Source organism: Chinchilla lanigera, unplaced genomic scaffold, assembly GCF_000276665.1.
Source record: "Chinchilla lanigera isolate Chin_1 unplaced genomic scaffold, ChiLan1.0 scaffold00028, whole genome shotgun sequence".
Classification (NCBI taxonomy): Eukaryota; Metazoa; Chordata; class Mammalia; order Rodentia; family Chinchillidae; genus Chinchilla; species Chinchilla lanigera.
In genome coordinates this window covers 17,325,297-17,336,518 of record NW_004955429.1, presented here as the reverse complement: position 1 = coordinate 17,336,518, position 11,222 = coordinate 17,325,297, and the positions used below count along the sequence as shown (strand labels likewise).

The 11,222-nt window shown below is 60.2% G+C and overlaps 1 protein-coding gene across 1 annotated transcript in view; it reads right to left on the bottom strand.

Annotated features, from left to right (window-relative positions):
• Window positions 1-11,222, bottom strand: part of Fgd5 (FYVE, RhoGEF and PH domain containing 5) — a 70,243-nt gene that overhangs the window by 30,847 nt on the left and 28,174 nt on the right. The window contains exon 4 of the mRNA XM_013515358.1: window positions 6,106-6,235. Within this exon, the coding sequence (XP_013370812.1) occupies window positions 6,106-6,235 (130 nt within the window). The remainder of the gene's footprint in view (window positions 1-6,105; window positions 6,236-11,222) is intronic.

Here is an 11,222-nt window from a genome sequence, read left to right as displayed (position 1 = left end):
GTTGTATGGCATGTATTCCCAGGGGTTTCTCCATGTTTGAATGATTCAGATACATCTGTGGGTGGGCATCTGCAGGTGGTGCATGGTGGGCCAATTGTGTCAACGTTTCTCTGTGTCATGGTAGTTCTCAACAAAGCACTGGTGGCCGGCCTGAGGGCTGGTGTGCAACAGCGCTCACCACCATGTGGCTTCCTGTGCACCAGAGCCCCTCCTCCCAGGTGCCTGTTAGGCTGCGGGCCGGCCCAAGGGCCAGCGCTCCCTGCCCTGTGGCCTCCCGGGCACCGGGGGCCCTCCCTCCAGGGGCCTATGAGGCAGGAAGCTAGCCAGCCAGAAGACCGGTGCTCCCCGCCCGTGGCTCCCTGTTGCGCCTCCATTTTCTGACCTGTGACCTGGGTGCGGCCGTGCAGTGCATTCACCAGCTACGCATTCAAGCACAGTTCTGGCCCCACCTCCCTCGCACCCAGCTGTCCCCGGGATCATCGAGTGGGTGGAGCCAGCCCAGACCTTCGGGCTCGGGAGGGAAGAGAAGGGAAATGTGGGGTCCAGCAGGCTGGAGGCTGTGGCCACAGGATGCAGCCACCTCCTGGGGCACACACAGCCCCAGCCCCCTCGGAGCCCCATGGTGGCGTTTGTCCCTGTGCGCATCCTCAGAGCAGCTGGTGACTGCGTCCCCACACACAGGAGACGGTTGTAAGCAAATCAGATACAGGGTGCAGCATGCATCGGGTGCTAAATAAACGCGGTGCTCTCCCAGCTGGCTCATCCTGAAGTTTACTGGCCTATAACAACGTTGAAGGTTCAGCCCTTCTGAGACCATTCACACAGGGCAGGACTTGATGGTGGCCCCATCTGTGTCCCCTGGGGACACTGAGGCCCAAGATGTCCCTGCCCAGTCAGACACCAGTCAGACTTGTATCTGCCTCCTGCACCTTTGGGGTTGCTGGGGCCCCAGCAGTCACATGTAAGACCCTGCAAGGGAAACAGCACTCTGCCGGTCCAGGAGAACCTGTGGAGTCCCCAGGCAGAGAGACATTCCTGGGGAGAGGACAGTGGCCAGGAGAGTCTCGCATAGTTTCTTCCTGCAGGATGAGGATAGGGGTCAGTGACCGCAGCCTCCCAAGCTGCCTGACCCAGGAGTCCACTTCCTGTCTCCAAGCCCAGGGCAGTTACTGCTCTCTTCTGAGATCATTTGCAAAGAAGGGCCACAGTACCCTGACCAGATGGCACGGCAGTAGCGTGTGTGCGTGGTCCATTCTGTGGGTGAGGAGTGACCATGCTGTCCGTGGGTGCTATTGCCTGGTCTAGGCATGGTGTTCCTTCCACTGCACGGATGAGGAAACCGAGGCACCAGCGGGTCCCATCGCCTGCCCACTAAGTGGCAGGGCCACGCAGAGCCCGGCAGTCTGGCACCAGCTCGTGGTGGCTGTCTGGAGACGCCCTGCTGAAGTTAGAAGTCACAGATCTACACAAGCCAGCAGCGATGACAAGCACCTGTGCTCCCAGCCAGTTGGGAGGCTGAGGCGGGAGGAGCCCATGAGTCCAGAAGTTTGAGACCAGCCTAGGCAACACTGGGAGACACTGTCTCAAAACAAAGTGCACTTGGTGCCCCGACAACCCACTGCAAACCTGAGGCTGTAAGTCGGGGAACAGCAGGTAAGTGGTACCTTGTTCTTGGTGGCCGTGGCTCCTAGGAGGCTCTGGTCTGCTCTGTCTGCGGCGGGGCTGCTGGGGTTTTGGCCTCCAGTGGCCACGGGATTGTCGGGGGCCAGCTTGGAACCAGGGTGAGCCCCACCTGCAGGACCAGGCAATGGGAGCGCTCTGCCTAGCGTAGGCTGCCAGGGTCACAGTGCCAGGCGGTGGGGACAGACTCTGGGCTGCTTTGCACGGCCCAGCCTCCAGCTGGACATGGTCCAGGGTGCCAGACGCATCTTCGCCAGGGCCAGGCTGCACCTGGGCGGTGTACCGCAGGCGTCTAAGGCAATGTTTGTTTCATCAGGACACGCACTCCAGGTTGACACAGTGTGGGGTGGGGGCGGGGCACAGGTCCGTGCAGCTCCTTTTTCAGGCTGGGCCTTGGGGTGGGGGTGACAGCGGGTGGTCCCCGGCCTGGCCCAGCTGCTTCCCTGGGACACGAGCAAACTGGCTGTTCAGCCCTGGCCACCTGGTTCCCTGGAGGAACCAAACTGGTTCTCCGGGGATTTTGGGGCCAACGGGGCAGGGGGAGGTGCAGAGTTGCGAGTGCCGGTCCTCTGTCTCTGTGCCTCAGTTTCTCCGGCTGCTGAGGGGACTGCTTGGCCACTGTCTGCAAACCAGCCTCCAGGGTGTGGACCTCTGGTCCCATCCCTGCCGCCTGATGTCCCCCACACAGGGGACGGATACGCATGGTCAGCACCACCATGGCGGTGAGAGCGGGAGGCCCATGCCATGCTGCCGCTGATCAGCGCTGCTCATTTTAGAAAACAGGAGCTTTAGGGCCGGGGATACAGCTCAGCGGCACAGCGCCTGCCTGGCAAGCACAAGGTCCTCAGTATGATTCCCGGAACCAAAAAAACAAAAAAACCAGGGGCTTTCCCTATAAAAATGCTGCTCACGACGTGTAATGCGTTTGCATTTTACGTGAATTTAAACACAGAAGTCCTAACATCTCCTCAGGCTGTGTCTGTGATACGGTAAACCTGGCTCCGGACGGCTGCTTCCCAGGATGTCACCAAGGCCTGGGACGAGGTGCTGTTGCCCAGGGCCGGAAAGAACAGCTCGTGTAACCACTGGGAGTCTCGCCTGTTCAGGGTCGGATGCCCTGGGCGGCACCCCAAACCAACCTGGGGAAGGGAGTCCCCTGGGCCCTGCTGCTCCAGGTGGACACCGGCACCCCTGAGGCTCACTGGGTCAGGAATTGACTCCAGTACATCCTCTGATGGCAGCAGAGAACCTGGGGCGGGAGCTCTGGACAGGGTTCACTGTTATTGTTGACTGAAGTATTCTGAGACAGAATCTTGCTAAGTTGCGTAGGCTGGCCTTGAACCCATGATCCTCCTGCCTCAGCCTCCTGAGCGCTGGGAGGGCAGGTCTGTACCTGTGCCTGTGCCCGATAGGAGGGTTCATTTTCTTCGCCTTTCCCCCGTGCCCTTCCCCTTCATCTCTCCTCATCCCACATGCCCTCTGTCTCCACTAAGTCTGTTTCCCATTTCCTATCACCTCTTTTATTGTCTTAAATTACTAATACTCCATGTCTCTCATCAGAGAAACCACGTGATATTTAAGTTTGTGTGTCTGATTTATTTCACTTAATATCATGATCTCAAGCTGCATCCGTTTTCCTACAAATGATTCAATTCATCCTTCTTTATGGCAGAGTAGTACTCCACTCAGCGTAAATACCACATTTTCCTTATCCATTCATCTGCTGATGGACATACAGGCAACTTCCAAGACTTAGCTATTTCGAACTGTGCTGCTATAAACACGTGCGCACATGGATTGCCGTAATACGATGTCGATAACTCTTTAGGGGAGATACCTAGGAAGGGAATAGCTGGGTGGAATGGAATTTCCAACTTCATTGCTAGGGAATCTCCACACTGATCTCCACAGCGGTTGTGTTCATTCGCACTCCCACCAACAAGGCACACAGGACCCCTTTCCCCACGGCCCCGCCAGCATTTGTTATGGGTCCATTCCCCACCTCGGCCATTCCTACAGAGCAGGATGGGATCCCAGTGTTGTTTTACTTTGCATTTCTCTGACAGCCGGCAGTGTTGAGCATTTTTTGTGTATGCATTGGCCATGTGTCCTTCTTCAGAGAAGGGTCTGCTCCGTCCGGTGGCCGGGGTTTTGCCTGGGTCTCTTGCTCTGCCCTGGCACCTGACCTTCCAAGGTCTCTACCTGTCCCAGCTGGGAGCCCGTCTAGGCAGCCGCTGGCAAAGCCTTTTGTGTTCACCTGTGTCTGCTGGGACCATGCAGAGCGGGTGGGGGTGTGGCCTGGCTCAGGGACGGTGTGCATGTGCTACGGCCCTGCGCCTTGGAATGCGCAGGCTGCAGAGACCCTGCCTGAGCCCGGGCACGGTCTGCGGTGTCTAGAGAAGTAGTGGCTGCTTGGGGCTGGAGGATGAGGTCCTGGAGAACCGGCCCTACTCCAGGCCTGGCCGTGGGGTACTGCAGGCGACCGTTCTGCTGGTGACATCCTGAGTGGAGCCGTCCCACGACACTGCAGCCTGACCCATGCCGGGCTCCCACAGGGACAGGTGATATCAGGGTGACCAGGTGACCAGGTGACACAGGGGCACTGGAGCTGGCCGGGGAGCAGGAGTGGCACCGCCAGCCTCCGAAGTCCCTTTCACGTGGCCACAGACATGGTCAAACCCTCCGCATCTTGGCTCCTCTCCTCCCTCCTGCCGCCCGCGCCTGCTGTGCTCCAGGCGGGAGAGGAGGTCACAAGCGGGGGTTGGGGGGCGCTCGGTCTCCTGTCCCGCGCTCAGGTCTCTCCAGAGCACTTGGCTGTCCCAGGGCCCCAACGTGCCAGCCACTCCCCGCCCGTCTCCTCAGGCCTGCTCTTCCGGGACCAGAGAAAGAAACATCACCCCTATTTCCCACCCCAGCACTGAGGAGCAGAGAGGAAGGGTCTTTGCCTTCTAAAGAAATAAGCTGTTCTGAGCCTGGGGGACGAGGGAATGAGCAGCTAGCAACCTCCTGTCCCTCACTCCCACCCCAGTGCGGGGGTGGAGCTTCCGACAGTGACCTCTGCTCCGGCCCAGCAGGGGACAGCCGTCCCTGTCCCTGCAGAGACTGAAAGCCTTGGTCTGAGGCTCGCTCCTGCTTGGGAGCTGCCCTAGAGAAATCTGCTTTTTCCTTGTGGTGTGGAGTGGAGCCAGGACTCTGCACTGCTAGGCCGGCGCTTGCCCCTGACCTCACACATGTGTGCGTGGAGGCATGAACGGGGCACGCAGCAGTGGGACACGGAACGGGTGCCATTCCTGGGCGTGGATGAGCCCAGCACACGGCACGGGGCATCCACAGCACGGAGCTCCAAGGCCACTCTGAGGATGTCTCTCCTGGTTTCCCACGGTTTGATGCTCTCTCGATAAATATCAGCTCATAAACAGTGCCCTCTAAATACATGGAGCCCCAGGGAGAGTTCTGGGGAGCCACCGTGTGGCGGGCAGGCATCCCCGCTGTGGGACCTGCAGGCCAGGGGTCAGCATGAGGAGCCCCACCACCCCCACATTCTTATGGGCAAGGGCCTGGCATCATGTGCCAGCTCAGGAAGAAAGATGCCAGCCCCTTGGTGGACACCCAGCCCCAGGGCACCGGACCTGGAACCAAATGTACCTCCCACCAGGCCACACGGTGACAGATGCTCAGAGTGGCCCCAGCTCTGCCTCACCGTGGACACACGAGGGACCTGTCTGTGGCTGCGAGTCCCTGGCACTGTCATGGCGGACACTGTGGCAAGGGTGGTGCCCACACTGTCCCCGGCCGTCCTATGTCCCTCCCTACTGACCCCCAAGCAGGCACCACAGCTGTGACGTTAGGTCACGACAAGGACACCTGTGCCAGCAGAGCCCTGCCCGTACTCCTGGGGTGGCCCAGGCAGCTGCCAGGACTGGGGTCCAGGGCTCCAGCGCTCCCTGCACCGAGCAAGCTGGGTCCTGTGGACTCAGACAGCAGAGGGTGTCAGTGCTGTGGCTTCTGGGACCTGAATCCCTGGCCCCGTTTCCTGAAGACTCCAGAGCTGCCTCCCCGTGGTGTGTGCAGAGGATGAGGCCACCTGAGTCTCACAGAGGGTCGGTGCTGTCACCCTGAGGAGTTGGGGTCCCCTGTGACCTCGGGTCCTCACCTCACAGTGCCAAGTAGGGCAGGGACCAGCTGTGTCCCCACTGCCTCAGGAACAAACTCCTGTATATCCCTCAGTGCCCCTTGCCCTGGGGACTCCATCACCCAGATGGGGAGACTGAGGCTAAGAGTCCAGGGTGGGGGTCACTCTAGTCAGGCTTTGCTCCAGCCACCCACCCCCTCCAGGCACCCAATATCTCAGAGCTGGGCAGCTCCACGCGGCTCCTCCCACCCTGCCCACCTCCTGCCCACCACACTCCCACCTCCCACACCTACCTTGTGGGTGACGCTGGGGTCCCTGGGGGTGCCGTCCTCCTCCTCAGAGCTGCCCTGCTCCTCCTCAGACCCGTCCTCTCTGGGTGCTGTCGCCGAAACAGGACAAACCTTGTAGGGCTCCGTGTAGGCGCTGGGCAGAGGGAGAGAGGATCAGAGGTGCCTGCTGGCAGGGCGGGCCTTGACCAGCACAGCCCACCCCAGGGCTGCCCACAGTTGGGGCCAAGGTGTGTGCTCCATACACTTAGCCACGGCCCATGCAGACCAGGCAGGGGCCCAGCGGGGAGGACGCAGAGAAGCAGCGGCGAGGGCCCATTGTGCACAGTCTCGGGGACACCCCGTGAGACACAGGCTCCTCTCCTGCTGAGACCTCCTGTGGCTCCCTCCTGCCCTGGCATCATGGCTCTGACGCTTCTCACAAAACCACTTCCGCGCTCCAGATCCAGGAACCTGGTCACACTTCACTTATCACTCACTCACGCCAGGGCCTGACCAGTGGATGCCCTGGGGTGGTTGAGGTGGGTGACCGCCGGCGAGGAGGGAGCATGCACCCACCGTAGCCGAGCCCATACTGCTGACCAGGGCCAGGCCTGGCAGCTGGGGGCCCGGGGGGCCTCCTGGAGCTGCTTCTCAACCATGCTGGAGCCAGAACTTGGCTCCGTCTCCAGAGCATCTGGCACCCAGGCCGCCAGTGTGGAGCCAGAGCTGCTGGGCCTTCCACGCGCCAGCGGAGGGGATGGTGGGCCCTGGCATGGGGCATCTCCCTCCCCTCGGCTCACCCCTCTGCTTCCTTTCAGAAGCTGACTTTGCTGGCCTTCTCTTTCAAAGGAGAACCTTTGTGTGTACGCAAGTTACACACCTTCCACCCGGGGGCAGAGAGGCCTCGGGCTGGGCTGCCGGGTGTGCCCTCCCTCCCTCCCAGGACCCCCAGGAAGGAGTGGGCCCCAGCGGGGGCAGGAGCACCTGGCCTGCTCCACCTCCTCAAACCTCTCTCAGTGACGTCCCTGAGTCCCCGGCTTCTGTGGCCCAGGCCACCTCCCACCTGGGTACCCACGGAAGCTGCTTTCCCATCCCCGCCACCCAACCGTTTCCGGGCCACAGCCACCTTCCGAGCCCGCGCTGACTGCCCGGCTCCTCGCTTCAAACTCCTCAGGCCCCACAGCTCAGCCCACCTGGCTTCACGGAGCCCCTGAACGCGCACAGTTCCGTCTCAGAGGCCGAAGACCGAGGCTCACGGATCCTGTCGGTACTGTGGAGCTGGGTCTCACGAGTTACCGTCTCACTGAGTCTGGGGGGTCAGGCAGCAGGGAGCAGAGACGAAGGCCCAGGCCTCCGAGCTGGCCGCCTGGTCTGCCCTCCAGCCTGGCTGCCTCTGAGGGGCTCAGCACCCAGAGCTGCACCATGCAAGCGGCAACTGCCCTGGGGATTAAACAGCTGGACCAGGACGGTGCACAGCAGGTCCAAGCCGAGCAAACGCTCGCTCTGGGCCCCACTGATCGCTGCTTGGCCACTCGGCCCAGCATCTGCTGCTGCCCCAAGGCTGCTCAGGTTTAAGAGGCGCTGCTGACCAGGCCTTTTCTAAGTATAGCGTGTGTGTTCTCCCGAAGCGTTTCAATAAAGCAGGCCATTGTCAACTGTAAGGACTGCTTGGCTAAGCTGCCCCTTGCTCCCTGCAGACTCGGGCCTCACAGACAAGATAGACTGTCACTTCCGCCCATCCCCGCCCCCCACCTGGCCCAGTCACAGTCTTAACGGTGGCCAGGGCCAGGGCCAGGTCCAGGGCCCCTTTGAGACACTTAGTGCTGACTTCTGCTTGTAGAACAAGTATGAAAACAACCCAGCGCTGGGCTCAGGGTGCTGAGGACACCCGCGTCACTGACTTCACAGTTCCATTTCGGGACTGAGCACAGCGTGAGGCGATCACTGACTTCACAGTTCCATTTCGGGACTGAGCACAGCGTGAGGCGATCAGTCACCACGATAAACATCCTTTCACAATGTTGCAGAGCATGGCCAAGCCAACGCCTTGCAGATTGCTGAAGAAGCTGCAGTGGCAGAACCAATCCCCTGGAGATGTCTTCTTGACAACCACTTCCAAATGCTTTCGAGGACCCGGCAGGCTCTCTGTCCTGGCTGAGAACCACTTTGTCCTGGGGAGTAGACTAGAGACCCACATAGCATCTAGCCACCTATGCCAGCCTGGCAGGGCCTCGCTCAGTATGTCTACTGAGGCCCACAGGGGTCTGCAGTCATTAAGAGCTGTCTGTGTTCCAGATGCTGTAGGTACCGGGATAGAGTAGGGAGGAACATACTGTCTTTGCTCTATGGCTCTCCAATCCAGATAATTATTAGGAGCACATCTGAGGAGCCATCTCCAGCAGGATTCTTGGGGCATAACAGTACGTCACACATGAGAAGGCTCTAATCTACCCATCCCCCATCCACTCACTCACCTGTCTACACACACATTCATGCACTCCCTCCCCCAACAACCCATTTATCCACTCATCTATCCACCTGTCCATCCTTCCACCTACCCACTCATCTATCTACTCATCCATTTGTCCACCATTTTTTCCCATTCATCCACACATCCACCCACCCACCCATCCACTCATGCATGCATGCATGCATGCATCCATCCACCAACTCACATACCCATTCATTTATTCAACTACCCATCTGCTCAGTCATTGCCCCATATGCTCACCCTCTTGTCCACACATTCATTCATCTTCCAACCTACCCATCCAGCCAGCCAGCCTATCTACCCATCATCTATACATCCACCCATCCACAATCCATCTATCTACTCACCTACTCATACTTCCACTGTCCAGTCCCACCCATCCATCCATCCATCCACCCATCCATCCATCCATCCACCCACCCATCCACTCACCATCTGGCCCTGCTTCCATCTACTCAGCTGTCCATCCACAACTGGTCTGGCAGCTGCTCCATGGCGCTCACCCATTTAGGAATCAGGGACAGTGGCCCTTCCCTCTCTGCTTCAGCTGGGTGAGTATATCAGATTTCTCCACTGGCGTGATGAAGAACAGGGGTCTGAGGGCACCTGGTCTGCACCCTGGCAGAGCCCGTGGGGCTCAGAGCATCTCCACAGCACCTTGTGACTGCTGGCTCCTATGGTGCCTTGCACAGGGACTTCCCAGGAAGGAAGCATGTGGTCACCCTGGTGGCAGTGTGAGCTTGCACATGAGGGGCTCGCTGTGGAGTCACATGCTGGGGAAATCAGGCAGTTGGCACCACCAGTCAGTGACCATGAGGCCTAGGACTTGGGATCAGAAGAGGACAGTTGCTGTGTGACCTTAGACAACTCACTTAGCCTCTCTGTTTCTTGCCTGTAAAGTGGGGATGACAATGCAGGTTCATCGTGGGACTGAACAGAAGCTGCTACCCCCTAGCACGGGGCAGGTCCTCTGGCCAGGGCAGAAGAGCCTGTGGAACCCCTCCCAGAGCTGTCCAGCTCTGCTTTAGAGGGAGCACAAGTTCAAGCTGCGTGAGCTTGTCACCTTAAGTGACTCACTGTGCACCACCCTTCCCCAAAGCCTGGAGCCGTGAGGACATGTGCTTGCCTCCGTATGGGGACGAGAGCCATCCAGCTGTGACCATCCACCTCCATCCTGGGTCATAGCCCCCAGGAGCCGCAGCCTCGACAGCACAGCCTAGGGCTGGAACTCACTGGGCCGGCAGGACGCTGCTGGGAACACGCTGTGAGGGGCCAGATGCAGTGGCTAGGGGCGGGCCTCTGCTGGCCAGTGGGGAGCGGGGACAAGATGGGGCCCAGGCCAGGCAAGCTGGGGGGAGAGTGACATGGGACAGAGAAGCCCCACGAGCGGAGGTGCTGGGGTGCTCGGAGGGGCTGCGGGGTACATCAGGGGCCCCAAACTCTCACACACGTGCTCCTCATGCCCGCAGGCCCCTGGCACCCAGCAGCCCTCTGCCTGACACCTCCTTGGCCTTCAAATCTGAGCCCTGTGAGCTCCATTCCCCAAGTGGATGGTGGGGTCTCTGAGGAGACAGGGGCCGTCTGTGCTGCAAGCCAGGCCTTCGCGGGAGGGCGGGGCACAGAGGAGGTTCACATGGTGACAGGAGCCCAGGGAACTGGGGTTCCCCACCACCCCGTAACTGCAGCCACGGTACCATCTCAGGGCCGCGTCTCCGCATCTGTGAGATGCAGGTGGAGATGGACAGTTGGACAGGCCCAGGCCCACGCCCCCTGACTGTTCCTCTTGGAGAGATGCATGCTGTCCCCAGGTTTTGTGACGGCTCCAGAGAGAGGGGACTTTGGAAAACTCAACTTCTTCACCTTGCCAAGCAGCAACAGTGGCTCAGCCTCGCTCTCTGACCCATGACGTCCCCTCCCGCCCAGCGCCAGGCCTACAGGGACCGGTTTCCCTCGAAGCAGTGATAACCAGCTGTGACTCGCAGGCCACGGGCTGGAGGAGCCCAGCACTCAGAGAGCTCTGCACCGCCACCGCTTCCTAACTTTAGAACACCCCATCTCCCCGAAGGAGCCCCCAGCTGCTCAGCAGTCACCTGTATCCCCATTCCTCCTGCCTCCGAGGGATCCCCACACAGCACCCCACGGGACGGAGCCACTCCAGGCCTGTGTGGGAGCTGCACCTTGCCCGCTGCATGGGTGAAGCGTGGTCCAGGCCGTGGGAGGATCCGTGCCCTGCTCACCTCCAGGCCTGCAGCACCTGAGGTAAGGATGGACCACACTCCAGGGCGGGTGGGGGTCGTGCTAGGTTCTGTGTGGACCGTGCTCTCACTTCTGGCGCCGACAGCCAGGGTGAGGTAGCTGAGTCCCCTCTGTCCACTCCCACCCTGCCCATAGCCGAGGCCCTGAGGCCACCGGGAAGCACTGGGCACTAGCACTCGGTGAGGCTGGGCTCTACCCTCCCATCCCTGCAGGTTCCCAGGGAATGCTGTTACCCCGAGGGCGCCTGGGTTCTTCCCAAACGCATGCTGTCGCTTTGCTTCCAGATCTCTAAGGGGCTCGGAGGTGTGGTGTGCGGGGAGGATAAACACTACACGGCTACACCATCCTCCGAAGCCTGGTAAAATAACAGATGGCCAGAGAGGTCACACACAAG